The sequence below is a fragment of the Ranitomeya imitator genome, chromosome 1 (assembly GCF_032444005.1).
Source record: "Ranitomeya imitator isolate aRanImi1 chromosome 1, aRanImi1.pri, whole genome shotgun sequence".
NCBI lineage: Eukaryota > Metazoa > Chordata > Amphibia > Anura > Dendrobatidae > Ranitomeya > Ranitomeya imitator.
Window position 1 is genome coordinate 247,386,233 of NC_091282.1, and position 23,098 is coordinate 247,409,330.

The window sequence follows — 23,098 nt, forward strand, 5'->3', positions numbered from 1 at the left end:
GACTAATTGTGACCAGCTGGGGCAAGGTGAGATGGCGGCAGGACTAGTAGCCATAATCCTCGATACCTTTCAAGTGTCCTCCTGGAATGACACACTTCATGTTTAGTGGCAATCGCTGAGGTGACCAACTCACTACAATGACTCCTGCCCTGGTCTATTAGCTTCCTTCTCGCTCTGTAACCTTTACTTATTAAAAAAAAAAAAAAGGCGGGAATGTGTCACATGACATAAACAGTGCGGGGCTTCGTTTATTTCTGCAATGCATTCTCTTAGTTTTGGTACTTCCCGTGTGCCGTAGATAACTGGTCACATGCTCCCTCCTTGATTGGCTGTTGACGCCATCTTGTGATTGGCACTGGTTGTTGCTCTCCTATTGGCCGAGACGCTTTCTCGCTACTTCCATTCTGGCTGTCGGCCCCGGTTCGCAGGATGGTAAGCTCCTTGTTACCGGCGAGGCAGGGCTGGGTGTCTTGCGGTGTACACGTCCTACTTTCCTTGGCGGCTTCTCGCCTGCGGGTTACAGGGCGGAGCTGTGCAGCGAGCCTCGTACTATGGGCGCAGGTCGGCTCGGGGCCTGTGGTGCTCCGTGACTGCAGATGGGTGTTGGTGCTGTCATATGATCGCGGGCAGCAGTTATCTGTACACACACCTAATAGACCAGGCTGTGCGACTTTTATCCTGTAGACATAATGGGCATCACACAACATATGCCACCTGCAGCACTTGGTGGTCTTTGGAGGGCCCTTGGCTGGGACTGCAGGTCATGTGATAACTGATCACACCCAGCTGTCATTGATCGTCATCTCTTGCAATCTGATTTCAACTGAATAAAGTTTTGGGATCAGCAGACCACCACACATCTGGCTGCCGAAACCTATGAAAATTCAAGGGGTTTTCAGAGTAACCCCTGTCCCCAAATACCGTTTTTATTCTTTTACTCACCCTGCCCAGGTCCAGCGCTGATTGTCGAGCGCTACTCTCGGTATCTGTTATTGTTTGCGGCCCTGATGACACGGCGACAGCGCTGCAGACAATCACTGAGCTCATCAGCTCTGCCTGAGTCGCAACGCTATCGATGTGACATCAGTGCAACAGACATCGGGAGCAGTGCTGGAGATTCAGTGCTGGACCTGGGGAGGGTGAGAAAATAATGTTTTTGTTGTTTTAAAAGGAATTTGCTGCTGGGGATCAGCTTTTCTGAACCCAGAAAACCCCTTTTAGGGTATGTGTGCATATGACCGTGCGGCTTATTTGGCACATTTTGTTACAAATCTGCAGCAAATTGCCGATTTTAGCCAATGCAGTGCAAAGTGAAAATCTGCATAGAATTGATGTACTGTGTATTTAAAGGAAATCCTCTAGAAGCATAACTGCAACACATCAGTGAAGTCGCTTAAATGCTGGAGCAGATCTTCCCTGTACGACTCGCTTCACGTGTTCATTCACAGACTCTATGTACGCTAGGAACAGACAAATAGCCGCCGTTATCCGATGCACCACTTAGGCAGGGGCTCCATAGCGACTTTCAAAACGTGCATTTTTCTGGTGTTCGGCAGCTCCTATCTAGAGAAACCTATGAAAAAAGTCAAGGGGCCAAATTTTTCATCTACATTTATTTTATTTTTTTTTTAAGTCACTTTTTTTTTTAGTCTTGTTCATTCCTTGACATTCTTGGCTCTAAATTCCTCAAAATGGTGCATGTTGATAATGGATTTTGTGAAAGATAAAAATAGTTTTTTTTTAAAATCTTTAATCTTTTATTATTTTTGCAACGTTTTAGCACATATTCTGCAACAGTGTTGCAAAATTTGCACCAAAAATTCAGATATAAGGTACATAAAATCACTTCAGAGATGGACTGGAGTACATGTCTGCAAAAATTTAGCATAAAAAAAGTAACATTTGGTGAATTAGCCAGATATATCTATTAACCACAACCCACAATGATGAACATAAGAAACAAACAGGCAAACACATAAAGTAAATATAAAAAAGGTGAAAGTTTTAAAAGAGCAAGGCACAAATGAATAATTTGGTATAGACTTAAAGGTCCCTCCAACCCAACAGGATTTGTATGTTTCCTGCTTAACTCCCTGCCTAACCAGCCCTGTCTAGTGTTTGACACCCAAATCAATGTTTTAAAAAAAATATTCTAATTTTACAAAAATATTCTAAAATCCGTTTGTCATATGCAAATTAGCCTTTTGACTAGTCCATCGAGCGTTTGTTTCCCCATACTAGTCCGCCCTCTCTGCATGTTATCATGCTCCTTGGGGTGAGATAACATGATTTGCACGGCATGCACATAGCTTTCTTCACCCACATCATTGCGCCGATTAGGCCGGTTACACATGTCAGTGGCTCTGGTACGTGAGGTGACAGTTTCCTCGTGTACCGGAGACCCTGACTCACGTAGACACATTAAAATCAATGTGTCTCTGCAGATGTCAGCGTGTTTTCACGGACCGTGTGTCCGTTTGGAAAACACTGAGACATGTCAGTGTTCGAGGGAGCGCACGGATCACACGGACCCATTAAAGTCAATGGGTCCGTGTAAAACACGTACCGCACACGGATGCTGTCCGTGTGCCGTGCAGGAGACAGCGCTACTGTAAGCGCTGTCCCCCCAGCTTGTGGTGCTGAAGCCCCATTCATTTCTTCTCTCAAGCAGCGTTTGCTGGAAAGAAGGAATGAAAAATCATTTTTTTTTTTTTTTTAAATAAAGTTGCCGGTAATCTGCCCCCTCCCACCCCCTGTGCGCCCGTCCGCTGGCATTAAAATACTTACCCAGCTTCCTCGGCGCTTCCATCCTCTCAGCGTCGCTGCTTGTCCTGTATGAGCGGTCACGTGGTGCCGCACATTACAGTGATGAATATGCGGCTCCACCTCCCATAGGGGTGGAGCCGCATATTCATTACTGTAATAAGCGGAGAGGATGGAAGCGCGGAGGGAGCTGGGTAAGTATTTTAATGCCAGCGGGCCGGCGCACAGGGGGTGGGAGGGGGCAGATTACCGTCAACTTTATTTTAAAAATAAAAAATGATTTTTCATTCCTCCTTTCCAGCGAACGCTGCTGGGAAGAAGGGATGAAAACCGGCTTCAGCGCCGCACGCAGGGAACAGCGCTTAGCTGTAGCGCTGTCTCCTGCACGGTCCGTGTGGTCCTCAGTCGGCACACGGCTGCCGCACGTGTGCCACACTGATGTGCTACGTAAGCACACGGACACGGATAATTCCGGTACCGATTTTTCCGGTACCGGAATTATCTGGACGTGTGGGACAGGCCTTAAGGGGACCTTTGGTTTAGACACACATAAGACATCAGTAGTCATGAAATCACATCTTTTACCCTTCGCCACGACAGCACCCCACATGAGAGAGAGGGATCCGCCCATAGGAACAGGAAACCTACAGAATAAAAGGAGGCGGTCCCCTCTCCTCCTCAGTTTAGGTTTCCTGTTCCTACAGGGACCCGGCTTACCTACAGATGAAGAGGATCCCTGGGCCATGCACCCGCCTGCGCCGGTTTCTGTGGGAACGGCAGGGGCTGCGGTACCAGAAGCAGCGGCGGGGGAGCCCCTGCTTGCAGCCTCCCCCCTCGTCTGGCCAAACATCCACGGTCCGGGTCCGGTCACCGTAGGTCCGGCCGGCACTGTGAGGACGCGCGCGCTGCAGCGGCCGGCTTAATAGCCTCTGGCGGCCGCATGGTGAGTGAGAGCGGCGCGTCTAACCCGGAAGTCGCGGGAGCACTTCCGGGTTGGTCCGGGGAGGCAGGAGAATGGGCGGCAAGTTTAAAAATGCAGCGCTAGCGTCGGGCCGGTGTGTGTGAAATGGCTTCACCGGCCGACGAAGCGCACCTGCCCGCAGTGCAACAGCGCTCTCCCAGCAGGGAGAGAAGCACGAGGAGCAGCACAAAGAGTGGTGGCCGACCTCCAGAGAAGAGTTCTACCACCAAACGAATTCCGCCTCCAGAACCGGTACCTGTCAGCTTCACTGGGTGAGTTTTTGAAAGAGTCTCTTCCTATATGCTGATATATGTTCCTCCTGTATCCTTCCTCTAGACTAAGAAAAGGACACACAAATCTAAGCATAAAGAGTGTGCTTTATGTACGCAGCCCCTCCCAGATGATTATGCCAAAAAACTGTGTGCAGAGTGTATCATGCAAACTCTACGGCAGGAAAATATCATGACTCCCTCAGATGTCAGAGCTATTATCCGAGAAGAGATGCAGGGTTTGGCGCAGACAAGTAGCGCCAGTACCCGTCAGCCTAGCAGGTCCCGGTCTCCGGTTAGTTCGGAGTCAGAGGGTGTATGTATTTCTTCAGACGAAGAGGGATCTCAGCCGAGCTCATCCGAGACTGAAGGGGGACTTTGTCTTCCCAACAGTAATGTGGACAATTTAATAAAATCTGTCAGGAGCACGATGGGGTGCCCAGATGGGAAAGAAAAGAAATCAGCACACGACATAATGTTTGCGGGGTTAGGACAGAAGAAACGTAGGTCCTTCCCCGTCATACAAACCATCAAAGATATTGTCAAAAAGGAGTGGGACAAGCAGAATAGAGGGTTTTTACCATCATCCTCTAAAAGGCGCTATCCCTTCAGCGATGAAGACCTAAACACCTGGTCAAAGGTGCCAAAAGTTGATGCTGCGGTAGCCTCCACAACCAAACAGTCGGTCCTACCAGTGGAGGATTCAGGGGTCCTGACAGACCCGCTGGACCGTAAAGCAGAAGCTTTACTAAAGAGGTCATGGGAAGTCAATACGGGGGCGTTCAGGCCCGCCATATCTAGTACCTGTACTGCAAGATCTCTACTAGTATGGACAGAGCAATTGGAGGAACAGATTAGAGGCAAAACTTCGAGGGAATCTATCCTGCTGAAATTGCCTCAAATTAAAGAAGCAGTAGCATTCCTAGCTGATGCCTCAGTGGACTCGCTACGTCTTGCAGCCAGGTCAGCCGGCCTAGTCAACACAGCCCGGCGTGCACTCTGGCTAAAGAATTGGAAGGGGGACGCACAAGCTAAAGCAAAACTTTGTGCGATTCCCTGTCAGGGTGAGTTCCTTTTTGGGAAGACGCTGGATGAACTCCTGAATAAAGCAGGTGAAAGGAAGAAAGGCTTCCCTAACCAGTATCTTCCATCCTACAGGAGAGCCTTCAGGAGACGCCCCTTTACTAGGAACAAGCCGCTTGAACAAAGAGAGCGATGGGAGTCGAAGGACCCAAAGCAAAAAGGTGCCTTTTTTAGCGGGTCCCATAATCCGAGACGTAAATACCGCTAACCAGGAAGTAGGCGGCAGATTAAAATTTTTTCTTCCCCAATGGGAACAGATAACATCCAGCCAGTGGATTCTGGACATTGTGCAATACGGCCTTAAATTAGAATTTGATCGAATCCCTTGGGATTCCTTCATAATAACATCTCCAAAAGGTCAGGACCAACAGAGGGCTCTAGAAATAGAGATCCTATCTCTTCTATCTAAGAAAGTCCTGATTGAAGTTCCCCAGGATCAAAAAGGGAAAGGGTTCTACTCCCCTTTATTCCTGATTAATAAACCAGATGGTTCATTTAGAACCATCATAAATCTTAAAAAATTAAATTCTTTCCTGCGTAATCATACCTTCAAAATGGAATCCATTAGTTCTACCATAAAACTCTTATTCCCTAGGTGTGTCATGGCCGGAATAGACTTAAAGGACGCCTATTACCATCTTCCCATACATGCCGAACATCAGCAGTACCTAAGGGTAGCAGTCACCCTGGAGGGAAAGGTTCGTCACTTTCAATATGTTGCAATGCCATTTGGGCTTTCTATGGCTCCCCGCGTCTTCACTAAGGTGATACTAGAAGTGATGGCTCATCTACGCCAACGAGATACCTTGATAATACCCTACCTAGATGACTTTCTAGTGGTAGGAAGCTCTGCACTTCAATGTAAAACTCGTTTATCTAATACGATCTCGTCCCTACAGGAGTTAGGTTGGATCGTCAACTTCGAAAAATCTCGGCTGAATCCAGAAACCGTTCAGACATTTCTAGGAATCCAGCTAGACTCCGTAAGTCAGAAATGCTTTCTTCCTCAGTCAAAGAGGTTGACTATACAATCAAAGGTATCAGACGCAATACGCAAACCCTACATGACACTAAGGAAGGCCAGGTCCTTACTGGGGTCATTATCATCATGTATCCCTGCTGTACCTTGGGCACAATTCCATACCCGTCAATTGCAGTACGAAGTATTGTCGGCTCAGGGGAAAGACGGTTATCTAGAAAGTAGAATAACTCTTTCCAGTAATGTCTTAGAATCGCTATCCTGGTGGCTAGACATGGACCACCTATCACGAGGTGTGCCATGGATAATAGACCCGTCTAAAATAATTACCACCGACGCCAGCCCTATTGGGTGGGGAGCACATATGGAAGACAATCTGGCCCAAAATACTTGGGATCAGACAGAATTAATATGTTCCTCCAACTGGAAGGAGTTAAAAGCAATAGAATGTGCCTTATATCATTTTCTTCCGCAGATTCATGGAACAAATGTAAGAATTTACTCAGACAATTCCACCGCAGTGGCATACTTGAACCGTCAGGGTGGTACAAAGTCAGGAAGTCTGATGACCATAGCTGCAAACATCTTTCAGCTGGCAGAGGCTCATCTAACATCCTTAACAGCCCTGCACATCAAAGGTGTAGAGAACATCAGGGCAGACTACCTCAGCAGAAACGAGTTGCGTCAAGGAGAATGGACCTTAAACAAATCCATATTCAGAAGGATAACAGAAGCATGGGGGATACCACAAATCGACCTATTTGCCACAAGAGACAACCGGCAAGTACAAAGGTTCGCTTCCCTGAACACCAGGGATCACCCAGATATGTTGGACTCTCTCCACCATCCTTGGCGGTTCAGACTGGCATATGCCTTTCCTCCAATGTCTCTGATTCCTCTAGTGATCAGAAAGATCAGGAGGGAACAGGCAAGAGTAATCCTCATTGCACCATTCTGGCCGAAAAGACCATGGTTCTCTTGTCTCCAGACCATGTGCCTATGCGATCCTTGGATCCTCCCATCAGACAAGGAGCTGCTGTACCAAGGCCCCTTTTTCCACCCGCAAGTGAAAGGTCTTCACTTGACGGCGTGGAATTTGAGAGGCAACTATTAAGTTCCAGAGGGTTCTCAACAGAACTAGTAAACACCCTCTTATTGAGCAGGAAAAGATCTACCACCCTAATATATAGTAGGGTATGGAATAAATTTTTAGACTTCTACACGGTACCGTTCACTAAGCAAGTTCCACTCACACCTATCCTAGAGTTCTTGCAAAAAGGCCGAGAGTTAGGACTATCTGTAAATACCTTAAGAGTTCAGGTCTCGGCATTAGGAGCCCTATATGGATGCAATATAGCAGCTAATAGGTGGATCTCCAGATTCATAAAATCTTGTGAACGTAGTAAACCGGTCCATATTCCCCGTCTACCTCCGTGGGATTTAAATCTAGTATTAGAGGCCTTAACAAGCTCTCCATTTGAACCATTAGATTCAATACCTTTAAAAATCCTAACATATAAAGTAGCCTTACTAGTAGCCCTAACCTCAGCTAGACGGGTTAGTGACATCCAGGCCCTATCAGTAGACCCACCTTTCTTACTGATATTTCATGATCGGATAGTCCTGAAACCAGACCCCTCATACCTCCCTAAGGTAGCGTCCACCTACCACAGGTCACAAGAAATATTTCTCCCTTCCTTTTTTGATTCACCTGTAACTCCAGAACATCATAAGTTCCACACCTTAGATGTCAGAAGAGCCATCCTGACTTATATAGAAAGGTGTCAGACATGGAGGGAGAGTAGGGCTCTGTTTATCTCCTTTCAGGGCCACAAGAAAGGACATGGGGTCACGAGAGCTACCATATCTCGGTGGATCAGAGAGGCTATCTGCTTGGCCTATACGTCAAAAGGCGAGATTCCTCCAGTGGGTATAAAAGCGCACTCAACACGAGCCATGGCTTCCTCCTGGGCGGAACAAGCAGATGTACCGATCCATTTAATATGTAAGGCTGCAACTTGGTCTACACCTTCTACCTTCTACAACCATTATAGACTTGATCTGTCCACGTCTTCTGATCTGACCTTTGGTAGAGCTGTTCTTAATACAGTAATCCCACCCAAATAATGACTCTCTGAAAATCTCTCATGTGGGGTGCTGTCGTGGCGAAGGGTAAAAAGCCGGATTACGTACCGGTAATGCTCTTTTAGTGAGTCCACGACAGCACCCATGTATTACCCTCCCTAAATTATGCACAGCTCTTTCCTTTAAGGTCACAAATAATGGTTGTATAGAGTTAAGAAATTTATGTGACTGAATAAGAATGAATACTAACACTTTTGCGGTTCCCCTTTTTATACTCTGTAACTAAACTGAGGAGGAGAGGGGACCGCCTCCTTTTATTCTGTAGGTTTCCTGTTCCTATGGGCGGATCCCTCTCTCTCATGTGGGGTGCTGTCGTGGACTCACTAAAAGAGCATTACCGGTACGTAATCCGGCTTTCTTTGCTTATACTGTTTTAAACGCTGCAATGAAAAATTCAGCATTTACCCTATGTGGTTAAAATAGAAAATATTTAGTTCTGGAGTGAAGGACACAACCAAGATGCTGTTTCTTTAATTAAAAGGCAACTGAGTATATTCATTATTTTTATTTATTTTTTACATTTGTTAAAGTCAATCACCCTTATGTAAAACATTGCTTCTTCTTCTTTATTTATAAATATTTCTTTCCTAACATCCCAAGTCGATTATTATTTTTACATTCATTTTCCTAATTTGTCACCCATGTCTTTTGCTTTCTTTTATTTAACATCGCTCATGTTTCACCCTTTCATACTCCCTTGTCTGCAATCAACTCCTCCATAAGCCCGGGCACAGAGTAAGTTTCCTCTAATCGTGTACTAACACTGGTGAGGGCGCAATGATTTGGGTTTCTGTGTCTCTGCAGTTTGATGGTTTAATATTACACAACGCACCGTTGTCCCAGAACTTTTCCCTCAGTCCGAGCTTTTTATTGTGAAATCTTCACCACTTGTAGGCTGTGTGCACACGTTGCGTTTTTTTGCGTTTTTTTTTCGCCATAAAAACGCATAAAAAAACATATACATTATGCATCCCATCATTTAAAATGCATTCTGCAATTTTTGTGCACATGATGCGTTTTTTTCTGCGAAAGAAACGCATCGCGGTAAAAAATGCAGCATGTTCATTATTTTTGCGGATTTTTCGCGTTTTTTCCGCCACTTAATGCATTGGAAAGCCCCGGAAAAAAGAACCAAAAACGCATAAACGCACGCGGATTTCTTGCAGAAAATGTCCGGTTTTGCTCAGGAAATTTCTGCAAGAAATCCTGAACGTGTGCACATAGCCATAGAATTAATTTTCTGTCACAACTTAAACTTCAGAGGTTGGGGGAGGGGATGTCGGTCACACTCTAGGGTTTTTTTTGCCTGTGTGTTTTTTTTTTTTTTTTATAACTTCTAAACCCTAAAAAAGACTCTGTTCCACACTGTAAGCCAAAATGGAGAGCTGCTAAACAAGTAACCTCGTCTCTGGCACGGCCAGTGTATCCATTGAAATCGGTGGAGAAACCATTTATTCCAATGGGTTGCTCAGTGACACTGAGTGTGGTGCGCGGCTGTATGTCAGTCTCATAGGCTTTCACAAAAGGGACGGTGTGCATGAGCAATAAGCTGTGATTATAGGACAACCCCTTTAAGCTTTATTTACATAATAATAAATGACTCCTTTAAGGAAACTGCCCTCAATGCCAGTTACCACAGGGAATGCACTTCACAAAATTCCGATGTAACAGTCAGTGTGAATGGGGTCTCAGATTGTTTTGTTTTCCCCTTTTTTTTCATAGTAATATTTGTGGGACAACAGGTCGCTTGTACATCTTTTCCTTTTATCAATCCGTTTTAATAACTCCCAAGATCTGTCACAGATGTGAACACATGTCTCGTGTCTTGTTTGGCTTAGGCCTTGATTGCTGTGTCTTGTGCTTGTTGTGTGCAGTAAAGGTGATATGCTGTATTGTGATATTGCTTTCTGTAGTACGTGATCTTGCCTCCATATACGTGCTAGGGTTAACTATCACCGAGAACACACGCATTGTTGATGGAATAGTGATGTCTATGTCAGGCCACAGTCACACGTTCAGTATTCGGTCAGTATTTTACCTCAGTATTTGTAACCCAAAACCAGGAGTGGGTCAAAAATGCAGAAATGGTGATGTTTCTATTCTACTTTCCCTCTGTTTCTCTCCTGATTTTTGGCTTACAAATACTGAGGTAAAATATTTGCCAATACTGAAAGTGGCCTAACTCTGCATTACTGCTCACCATCTTTAGGTCATGGTTTAATAGCCACACAAAACACTTAAAATACACTTGAACACGCTTCCTATTGATACCCACATTACTCTTCATATAGCAATTTTTTTTTTTGTACTAATAAGATTTTGAAAATTACACTGAGGAAGAAAAGGAAATGAGTCTGACTTGACACTTCCATGACCACCGAACTTGGCAAAAAAAAATCAAAAGGCTGCAAAAAAAAAAAAACAAAAAAAAAAAACACAATGGGAAAAAAGAACGCTTCAAAAACAACCTTTGTTCACACACCGCATTTTTTTTGGAGCATTTCTTTCAGAAGCAAAAACCTGAACTCTTGGCGGTTTAGCAGCTGCGATTTTGCTGCTTTTTTTTTTTTTTTGTTGCTGCGGATTACTTGTGATTTGTCTACAGCACCTGATAAAGTTTTGTTCACCAAAACTTGTTTGCTGTGGTTTTATATTTAATTTTTTTGCAGCATTTTTGCCTTCTTATCGCTTTTTCTGGGTGAAAAAACTCTGAAAGAATTGACGTGCTCCAGATTAAAAAAAAAAAAACACTGGGTGCTCAAATTCAATCGGCAAAAAAAAAATGCATGAGATTTCTAAAATCTCACAGCTATTGCTAGCATTGTAAAATACATTACATCTTTTCTGTAGAAAAAAAAAAACCGGCAACAAAACCGTTGCATGTGAACTTAGCATAGCATTAGAGTATGTGAACACTGAGTTTTTGGAGCAGAAAGTCTCCAAATCCTCATCAAAATTGCAAAATTCCTCCAAAAATTGCAGTTTATTCTCAGTGTTAACAACCTTAGAACTGAAAATCTTGCAAAAAAAAAAAAAAAAAAATACCGATTTCTGATATAGATTTCTCTTGGAATTCATATGGGATTTTTCCACTTTAAAGGGAACCTGTCACCCCGTTTTTTCAGATTGAGATAAAAATACTGTTATAGGGCCTGTGCTGTGCATTACAATAGTGTATGTAGTGTACCCTGATTCCCCACCTATGCTGCGAAATACATTACCAAAGTCGCCGTTTTCGCCAGTCAATCAGGCTGGTCGGGTGGGCGTGGTCACAGCGCTGTTTCTTCCTCAGCTTTACGATGGTGGCGTAGTGGTGTGCGCATGTTGAAGTGACTAATCCACTGTGGGCACGTGAAGAAGCAGCGCGCGATCTGCGCTATCACCCCCTGTCATCGGTGGGGGCGGCCATCTTCCTGGGGCCGCGCGTGCGCAGATGGCCGCCCCCACCGATGACAAGGGGTGATCGCGCGCTGCTTCTTCACGTGCCCACAGTGGATTAGTCACTTCAACATGCGCACACCACTACGCCACCAACGTAAAGCTGAGGAAGAAACAGCGCTGTGACCACGCCCACCCGACCTGACCAGCCTGATTGACAGGCGAAAACGGCGACTTGGTAATGTATTTCGCAGCATAGGTGGGGAATCAGGGTACACTATTGTAACGCACAGCGCAGGCCCTATTTAACAGTATTTTTATCTCAATCTGAAAAAACGGGGTGACAGGTTCCCTTTAAGAAAAAAACCTTAAGCCATAAGTATACAGTGAATGTATTCCTGATGGCAAATTTTGATCTACCTTGACATTGCAGACATTTCAGCAAGCAACTAAAAATCTGTTATGAATGGCATTGCTTCTCCCACATGCTTTATTTTTTTTATATATTTATAACAATCCCATTTAAAAATTAGGATTTCAGTTGCAGCAATTTCTGCAATGGAAATCTGTCATGTGTGAAGATACTCTTAGCATTACGGGCACTTGTGTTTCTGAAAGTCATATCATATCTTTGTAGAACCCTCTTCAATCCACCCAGCATTAATCAAGGTTTGCTCACCGATGTTTACTATTGTTATTGTGATAGTCCCCTTGTGATTTATTTTCTAAGGGAAACTTTTCACGTCCAGAAATGATATTAAATCTGTACAGGGGTTCTCTACAGGTAAATAGCATTTAAATCCAGTTTAGCTGGATTACAGTGGCTACAGGGAAAAAAACAAGTCTTATTCTTCCTGTAGCCACCCCCTGACTGTCAATCCCCCTTCGCCCTGCGGATACACACTAGCACATACGTCTGTAGAATACTAAGGTGTTACCTCCATTCTCGTGAGCTTATTCGCACCTACACATGGGCATGACCATGCGGCCGAAGCAGAGAACACAACCTTACTGCAGTGCTGTGGAGTCGGTAAGCCAAACCTCCGACTCCTCAATTTCCATGACTCCGACTCCACCAAAATGGGCTCCCGACTCCGACTCCACAGCCTTGCCTTACCGGATTCCATGCAAGTGGTGACAATATACACAAGTCATCTATTTCATCCTCCTGTATGTGAGATGATCCTATATCTGTTGCATGTCATCTAGTTTATTATTAGAATCCCAGTTTTGTGTGCATACTAAATTAACATTTTGATTGCTGCTCGAAATGATGATCTGATTCCTAGCTAAACTCTTGTTCTACCCCAACAACTCTGTAGTTGGTCTTGGTGTTAGGAGATCTGCACATCCCACATCGCTGTAACAGCTTGCCAGCAAAATTCAAGAAACTGCTCGTCCCTGGTAAGATACAACATATTCTGTGCACCGGGAATCTCTGCACCAAGGAGAGCTATGACTACCTCAAGACACTGGCTGGGGACGTCCACATCGTCAGAGGAGACTTTGATGAGGTTCTCATTTATTTTCTCTTGTTTATTTTTTGTGAATTACCGTTTGAAATAAATGTACGTGCACCGCACGTCTACACACTTTAACTTCTCTACTAATGATGGTGACGCCTCTTTTATGGTTTAGACACGTAAAGGATATTGGAAAACCTTGGGTGTTTGGTATGTACTCTCCCCCCACCCCCCCCAAAAAAAAAAATTCTAGAGGGTGGGCAAAAAAATTCTTGCCAAGGCCATTTTTCCGCTATCGTACAAAACATTGGGCAAATTGGCTGCAAAGTTAGAGACCGCATCTGAAGTCAAGCTTTCGCTTTCTGTGCATGAATCTACCATACAGTACATAGTGACAGTATATCCATTTAAAGGAAAACTGATATTTTAATATTACCGGATGGAAGTGTCATCCTCTTTTCGCTTGTTCCATGTATTATTAATTTTAATGTTTAATGATTACATTATTGTAATTTAGACCCATCAGTTCTATGAAGCTGAGCAGCAATACCAGACACAACCTGTGGACAAGTGTGGTGTTGTGCCTGAAACAAATCAGACCTGTATCTATAAGGCCCCCTTCTCACATCCAGGATATGTGGCATCTGTTCTCACAGTTACCGAAGACACACAAACTTGCATACCCATTATAATCTTTGGGGCTGCACCCCTGTCCGTGTTTTCGCACAGTCCGCATGTTCATGTGACCCACACGTAGACATGTTTGTTTTCTTTCCAATCAGCACGGATGACGATATGTAGCGCAAACGGTTGACGTAGTGTATCATCCGTGTGCCACGTACTGGAGGGTCATTCCATATCAAATGATCCAAATATGAATATTTTTTTTACCTGACGTCTTTAGATTTTCTTTATTTTTTGTTTTTATGAAGTACAACTTTAGTTAATTACAAGTTAAAAGCTTAGAATTTTTTTCTTCATCAGTTAATTTTTTACAGATTTTTAAAGTTTTGAAAGTGCAGATTTTGGCCTGGTATGGCTTTACATTTTTTATCATATCTCGGGCTAGAATTAAGATAGAGGTGGGAGAGGCATCATTTTTCTCAGAACGGTACCGGCTTTCATTTGATATGTCACAAGACTGTTCTTGATATTTTGTTTTGGTGAAATCAAATTCAACATTTTGATGCGCAATTGTGAAAAAAACGTATGTTTTAAAATTGTGAAAACATGCATGTGTGTTACTTGTGTTCTTGTTTATATTTGTTCAGGGATTCAACTTGGGACCTTGTCAAATTTGTATTTTTTTTTTTTTTTTTTTTTTTAAGCCTTGCATCATCTGATTTTGTTTGTGTGAGTTTCTTCCCTTTTTCTTTTCAAATTACAACTTATTGAATTCAACATTTATATGCAACAATAAAGAAACACAAAAAACAAATCCCGAAGTGCCACAATAAATACATCTTAATCATCATAACACAACTTGCTCAGCATTTTTAACCTGAATTCATTGAACAAGCCAAAAGAAAAAAGGTGATCATATCCTCAAGGGTGATTTTCCAAATACAATCTCATCCTAATTATATGTTAAAAACAAGATTAAAAGAACCAATATTTATACCACCCATTTATACATGTAACAATTTTTTTTCTATTATATCACTAAACATATCATTTATGAAGTGTTTAAGAGGAATAGTACAGTAGTTAAATCCTCGTTCTATAAAATATGAACTAATCAAACAATTAATGGTAGGTTTTTACACTGGTCTTTTATCATCAATGTGTCCCTTCTAGTGGGTGAAATGTCATCTTGTCCATAAGCGCTTACTAGCAATGGCCATTTCCTTTTGTGTCAGAGTATGTGCGGCCGGTCATGGTGCTCGGCTCCACCTGAGTCAATATCTGATTTTTGTTCACTTTTACAATGTCTGGTTTTCTTGGATACACAAAGGACGGCGCTGGGCCAAAGCTGCAGAAATGTCCTTTCTACTTCTTCATTTTCACAATCTTTGGAGAGTCCAGTAGCCGCCACCAGCGCCGATCATATTCACAGGTCACATCACCAGTTCTGTCATCCATTGCCGATCTTGTGCCGCCTTCTACCACGTCATGGACGTCACTCTCTTTGCTGAATGAAGAAACCCTTGTTTTTATTTCTGTTTCACTACATGGGATGACAGTGTGATATTGCTGAGTCCCCTTTCTGCTTCCTGTAACCGAGGTTTTCACAAACTCTCCTCCTCTTCGTAGTCCTGGTTTGTACAATACATGAGCTGGATGTTAAGAATATTTTTCTCCCTCCATTTGAGGAGTTGCCTGGGTGGTAAGATTTGGTGTGAATACGGCCTCTGAAGGCCCGAGCTGCCGACTTGTCATCTGCTCTGCATTTTTACTGTCTACCACTAGTCATTCTCAGCCCTAACAAAGCTTTCTCCTCTGTCCTCTCCTGCTTCTAAGATGTAACATAATAAAATAATACAGTAATATCTAAAAATCATGGATTATTTGGTAAATATAGACCCCACACTGTTAGACAACAGGCTGAACAGATCTGAATGCGAGATTTTCGAATTGACACTGTAATAGTTTTATTTTTTAAAATATGATCCCATCATGATCCCAGCTTGTATTTTGGTACAGATGTGGCTAGGAGCATAGCAGGCACATGTGCAGTTTTTGAAATTTTTAAATTAAACGTTTTTTTCTGAAATGCGTTTTAAAGTTTTGCATATGCATAGGTAAAATATTATCAAAAATACTCTTGTGACATATCTGGTGAAAGCCTGTACAGTTCTGAGTAGAATAGTGTTTATTTTGTTTCTCTATCTTTTTTCTAGCCTGAGTTATGGGGAGAAATATAAAGGCAGGCAACACCGAAATTCGCACTTTTTCCGAACTTTGAAAATCAATAAAAAAATTTAAAAAAATCTAGAATTTATTTTTTTCTTCACATTTTGCATTCTCTGACACACAATTACCAAATAACAAAATCTCAAAAGAATTAAAAATATAGTGGTAAAAATCATTGGTTCACTTGACATGGAATGAATCTGAAATAGAAACTACAGATCTTTAGGTGTTAAAGATGTGCAAAGATATAGATTATAGATATCTGTGATATGTATAATTAGTGCCATGTGTGTGGTTTACTGTACATGTATTAACCTGATAAATTAATGAAGAAAAATGAAGTGGAATCCACTCTTATTTTTAGTAACCTGCAGAGGTAAAGCAGTGTCCTTGGTTATTGGGCCCTTTACAGCCTAGAAATACCAGCCGGCAGCAGCCCCAGAAGTGGAGACTCTGCATTAGGCCGGCGTCACACTCGGCGTATAAAAATACGGTCCGTAATTTACGGCTGTAATACACAGAAAAGTCCCCAAAATAGTGGTCCGTATCTCCTCCGTTGGCAGGGTGTATCAGCGTATTTTGCGCATGGCATCCTCCGTATGTAATCCGTATGGCATCCGTACTGCGAGATTTTCTCGCAGGCTTGCAAAACTGACATACGGACATACAATGGATCCATGTTCTCAAAAAATCATATATATATATATATATATATATATATATATATATATATATATATATATATATATATATATATATATATATATATATATATATATACTTCAGCGCGATATAGCAGAAAGCCGGTAATTCAATTGCCGGCTTTTGCTATCTCCTTCCTAAACCCGACATGATATGAGACATGGTTTACATACAGTAAACCATCTCATATCCCCATGTTTTTTGCATATTCCACACTACTAATGTTAGTAGTGTGAAGACACAAAAGAGAATAGTAAAACCAAAAACACTCAGTTTGAAAAAATGTTGCAGTATTCCGCAAGTGCTAGTAAAAGATGTAAAAAACAGGGTATTTGGTTGATACGTTTTTTGCAAAAAATGTATACTAAGCTGCTCTACCAATCTTCACGGTATACCCTTATCAGAGCAGTCCTAACTAATGTATGCAATCCCTATCTGATGTATTTAAAAACCTGATCATCTGTATATAACCTGTGTGAACAGGGTTCAGAGAGGAAAAAATCCATGTGTGCATACAGGGTAGAACAGCTTTTGTGCAGATAGCCCAAGAGGAGTGGTGGAACTCCCCAGTCTTGTAGACACAAGAGAACAATTATGGAAACAGGAACACATGGGCTACTTGCACAGTGAACAAGTCTGTATGATCATGTTCACACACCACCAAGAAACCTGAAGACACAAAAGAGAATAGTAAAACCAAAAACACTCAGTTTGAAAAAATGTTGCAGTATTCCGCAAGTGCTAGTAAAAGATGTAAAAAACAGGGTATTTGGTTGATACGTTTTTTGCAAAAAATGTATACTAAGCTGCTCTACCAATCTTCACGGTATACCCTTATCAGAGCAGTCCTAACTAATGTATGCAATCCCTATCTGATGTATTTAAAAACCTGATCATCTGTATATAACCTGTGTGAACAGGGTTCAGAGAGGAAAAAATCCATGTGTGCATACAGGGTAGAACAGCTTTTGTGCAGATAGCCCAAGAGGAGTGGTGGAACTCCCCAGTCTTGTAGACTGTCTACTGTCTACAAGACTGGGGAGTTCCACCACTACTCTTGGGCTATCTGCACAAAAGCTGTTCTACCCTGTATGCACACATGGATTTTTTCCTCTCTGAACCCTGTTCACACAGGTTATATACAGATGATCAGGTTTTTAAATACATCAGATAGGGATTGCATACATTAGTTAGGACTGCTCTGATAAGGGTATACCGTGAAGATTGGTAGAGCAGCTTAGTATACATTTTTTGCAAAAAACGTATCAACCAAATACCTTGTTTTTTACATCTTTTACTAGCACTTGCGGAATACTGCAACATTTTTTCAAACTGAGTGTTTTTGGTTTTACTATTCTCTTTTGTGTCTTCAGGTTTCTTGGTGGTGTGTGAACATGATCATACAGACTTGTTCACTGTGCAAGTAGCCCATGTGTTCCTGTTTCCATAATTGTTCTCTTGTGTCTACAAGACTGGGGAGTTCCACCACTCCTCTTGGGCTATCTGCACAAAAGCTGTTCTACCCTGTATGCACACATGGATTTTTTCCTCTCTGAACCCTGTTCACACAGGTTATATACAGATGATCAGGTTTTTAAATACATCAGATAGGGATTGCATACATTAGTTAGGACTGCTCTGATAAGGGTATACCGTGAAGATTGGTAGAGCAGCTTAGTATACATTTTTTGCAAAAAACGTATCAACCAAATACCCTGTTTTTTACATCTTTTACTAGCACTTGCGGAATACTGCAACATTTTTTCAAACTGAGTGTTTTTGGTTTTACTATTCTCTTTTGTGTCTTCAGGTTTCTTGGTGGTGTGTGAACATGATCATACAGACTTGTTCACTGTGCAAGTAGCCCATGTGTTCCTGTTTCCATAATGTTAGTAGTGTGTATGTGCAAAATTTGGGCGCTCTAGCTATTTAATTTAAGGGTTAAATGGCGGAAAAAATTGGCGTGGGCTCCCGCGCAATTTTCTCCGCCAGAGTAGTAAAGCCAGTGACTGAGGGCAGATATTAATAGCCTGGAGAGGGTCCACGGTTTTTGGCCCCCCCCCCCCCCCCCCCCGGCTGAAAACATCTGCCCCCAGCCACCCCAGAAAAGGCACATCTGGAAGATGCGCCTATTCTGGCACTTGGCCACTCTCTTCCAATTCCTGTGTAGCGGTGGGATATGGGGTAATGAAGGGTTAATGTCACCTTGCTATTGTTAGGTGACATTAAGCCAGATTAATAATGGAGAAGCGTCAATTCTGACACCTATCCATTATTAATCCAATAGCATGAAATGGTTAAAAAAACAACACATTATTAAAAATTATTTTAATGAAATGAACACACAGTTTGAATATTTTATTGTTCTCTCAATCCACCTGAAGACCCTCGCTCTGTAACAAAGGAAAAAAAAATAAACCAACAATATACATACCTTCCGATGATCTGTAACGTCCCACGATGTAAATGCATCTGAAGGGGTTAAAATATTTTACAGGCAGGAGCTCTGCTATAATGCAGCTGTGCTCATGCCTGTAAAACCCCGGGGAATGAAGGTAATGTAGGTCAATGACCCGTAGTTCATTCGCGGTGATGCGACCTCTGCTGGTTGTCCTCATATGAACTTGAGCCTGGGAGCCTTCCGGCGCACTATGTTCCGGAAGTATTTAGCTGTGTTCCGGGACCTAGTGCGCCAGCGCATGCACACTAATGCTTTTCGGCTTTGCCTGCAGTTGGGCAAAGCATACTGCGCGTGTGCAAAGCAAGATTGCCTTGCGCAGGCGTGTACTACGGAGGACAGAGAATGAACTTCAATCCAATATTGCGGCCAGCATGCAGCCAGCGGGTAAGGAAAGGGTGAATCAAACACCCGAAAACTCCGCCCATATGACCGAAAACAAGTCCCGCCAGATTCAGGTGACAGGTTCCCTTTAATAAGTGTACAGTAAGCTCCACACAAGGCAATACTTGTATATCGGGGTTATCGATCTATATCTTTAACACCTATTTGTATTCCGGTATAGTACACACGGACAGCCAACAGAAGTCCACACGGATAGTTACAAACAGTCTCACGCTTAAAATTTTTTTTTTTTTTTTCAGCCTTCAGAATGGCGATACACTTTAGAGTAGTGTAGTTTCAAATGAACGTTCACCTCTGTTAACAAAATGTTTGGATGTGTTTGAAGATACCGGCACATAATGTTTGCATGGACCAGCATTCCCTTCCTTCTGCTGATTTGTGCTCTGACCCCAATCAGGTTTACAATCTGAGATGTCAGGCTATTTTAACCCTAAAGGGTTGGTTACTTTTGCTCATCCTTTAATGTGATGTCTTTTTCTTCTATAGAATTTAAACTATCCAGAACAAAAGGTTGTGACTGTTGGCCAGTTTAAGATCGGGTTAATCCATGGTCACCAAGTGATTCCCTGGGGTGATATGGCCAGCCTGGCTCTGTTGCAGAGGCAACTGGATGTAGATATTATGATTTCGGGACATACACAAAAATTTGAAGCGTTTGAGCATGAAAACAAGTTTTATATTAATCCTGGGTCTGCTACAGGAGCCTACAATGCTTTAGAAAAGTAAGTACGATAATTTGTTTCCTGGTAAACTAGTATTTCAAATAATTCAGAATTTTAATGGAAAGGTGGGCACATATCGGATCAAAGATGGGTGTTTAACAATCGCCTAAAGTCTTAAAATTTTAGCATAGCCTCTTAGTTGCGCCAAATTTATTCAACGTTTCAAAGCTTTTTATACCGGAATATTGTCCTTAATAAAAGTTTTGAATCAGGCCTTATCTCCAAATTTAGTTACAGGGAACCTATTACTTTCAGAAATTTACCTGCAGTGGTGGGGGCATTCAGCTTTTAAAAAGCATTTAAATCCTGTTAGGCTGGCTTACCAGAGCAGGGGCTACAGGGAGAAAATGACTTTATTTTCCCTGCAACTACTCTCTTCCAGTCACAAGGGTAGTGCAGGGGGCAGTTACAGTCCCCGCTCAGTGCTGTAATTTACAGCACCTTCCCTGTGTATGTAACTTGCTGTTTCAGTAAGCCGGCTTTACCTGACTTTTTTTTTTTTTTTTTTTCTTCCCCTTTTTATACCTGAAAGTAAATAGCATTTTCTGAACATAATAGGTTCCCTTTAAGGAAATCTGGAGGTATATACGGCCCAATGAATCCAAGCTTTTCCATCAGTATTCTGGCATTTAAAAGCTGCATAATTTTGGCGCAACTCAAGTCTTTGGTACATCTTTGCAACTTTTGGCTTTCTCACACCATTTCCCCCCCCCCCCCCCCCCCCAGTTCTGACAAAGTGGGCGTTGGAAGAGGTGACCGCTTCTCATCAAATTAATGACGAGTGGTGGTGTTCACTACACTTTTCGTCTGACTCTCCTACAAGTGTACTGTAGCACATCTCCTCATCATTTCCGACATGAATAATACTGGTTTTGATGAATCGGTCCCACAATATTGTGTGTTTGTGCATGTATAGATAGATATAACATTATTTTTTTTTTTTTTTTGCTTGGCTCTGCAGGTAACTTGCCTCTGACAATGATGCACAGTTAACTACAGCTATATGTGTTATATATTTGTATGAGCTCTAACAATGATTGAGGAGAGCTCCTGATTGACAGCCATCCTCTGTTGAAAGTTTGCCGCCATGTCCTTTTTAGAAAACAAAAAAACATTTTATTATGGTCCTCATATAAGTTGTCTCTTACCAGTAAAATCTAAGCATAGGTTTAACCTTGGCTTTACATATGTCATTCTGGAGAAACGGTTACATTCTAAAGGCATGTAAGGGATACTTATGAAATTGCTTCTTTATTTTCAGCAACATCATTCCTTCTTTTGTTCTCATGGATATCCAAGCTTCAACCGTTGTCACCTATGTCTACCAACTGATAGGAGATGATGTCAAAGTAGAAAGAATTGAGTACAAGAAGTCCTAAGATGAACCCTTTGAACTTTCCATGGCCTTCAACCTTCATATCCATGCATTATTTAATCGGTGAACATCTCTAGGCAGTTTATGTAAGCTTTGTACCCCTGTTTGCAATGTAAAGTGATTTTTCACTTTCTGCTGCTTTAATGTTTGATGTAAACTAACTAGTGATGATTTCTTAGTGTACATGTGTTATAAACAAGTGTGCCACATTGAATTAATACCCTGTATAAAGAGAGAGCCTTGTACATATAACATGGAATGTTGACATTCACTGATGATACAAAAGAAACAATACAAATTTTCATTTCCTATATGATCTGACTTTCATGTCCTTTTTGTCTTGTGTGTTGCTTTCATGACTGCCTTGAAACCCCAGAATTCCACGTCAGATAGTCTTCCAGTTGTCCTAAAGGATGGGCAGAGCCCACTTTTTTTTTTTTTTTTTTTAAGTGCTACAGAGATCCTTTGCCATGGCAGGTCTTATGACCAAGTAGTTTGTCAAGGATACTGAAAGAATAAAGAGTGATGTTTTTGACCTGCTAGATAAAGCATGCCAATAGAAGAGGTTCCCATATAGAGAATAAAAGCAGGTCTGGCCGACTTGTGAACCTTGGGCTACAAGTCTGTAGTCACTCGCGTGCACTGCACGCTGTGAGGATTCTCCAGGAGTGGATGGTCATGTGATCGCAAGTATTTGCTTTGCATATTTCTGGCCACATTCCAACTTGTGTGTCTGTCCTCACTCAATATACAGATGCTTCTCACAAAATCAGAATATCATCAAAAAGTTAATTTATTTCAGTTCTGCAATACAAAAAGTGAAACTCATAGTTTCATCATCATTAACAGAAAAACACTTGAAATAGATCACTCTGTAATGACTATATAATATGAGATTCACTTTTTGTATCGAAGAACTGAAATAAAATAACTTTTTGATGATAGATGATATTATAATTTTGTGAGAAGCACCTGTATTTGCATTGAGCGAGACTGTGCCCAACTTGTCGGCACGTGACCGCATGTATGCAAATACTTGTGGTCATGCTCCCAACACTGGAGAATCCTCACAGTGCAGACTTGTAGCCTAAGGTTGGACAACCCCTTTAAACAGAGACTTTACTGCCTGATACCTGTTTTTGCATACATGTGGTGACGTGCCGACAAGTTGGGCACAGCCTCGCTCAATGCAAATACAGGTGCTTCTCACAAAATTAGAATATGGTGTCCATATCCTTTTAACATGTTGATAAATTTGCAATATGCTACTGATGAAATTCTTCCATATATCAACAAAGGCTCTGGACAACCATGTTTATTGAAATATGAAAGAATTTCATCAGTAGCATATTGCAAATTTAGCAACATGTTAAAAGGATATGGACACCTCAGGAGGCTTTTTTTTTTTTTTAAATGCTCGCGTTCTTGGCAGCGTGGTTTCATTAAAGTGTCTTACCGTTTTGGGTTCTACATCCTAACACTGAATCCGTCAATGATTTTAGCCAAAAATCTGCCTGCATTTAAAGGGCAACTTTCATCTCG

General features: G+C 42.1%; 1 protein-coding gene across 1 annotated transcript; it reads left to right on the forward strand.

Annotated features, from left to right (window-relative positions):
* The first annotated feature begins 317 nt into the window (after positions 1 to 317).
* On the forward strand, positions 318 to 21,869 carry VPS29 (VPS29 retromer complex component). The gene is made up of 4 exons (XM_069755176.1): positions 318 to 432; positions 12,901 to 13,092; positions 19,946 to 20,181; positions 21,443 to 21,869. The coding sequence occupies exons 1-4, from the start codon at positions 430 to 432 to the stop codon at positions 21,558 to 21,560; spliced, it is 549 nt and encodes a 182-aa protein (XP_069611277.1). The 5' UTR covers positions 318 to 429; the 3' UTR covers positions 21,561 to 21,869.
* Positions 21,870 to 23,098: the final 1,229 nt, after the last annotated feature.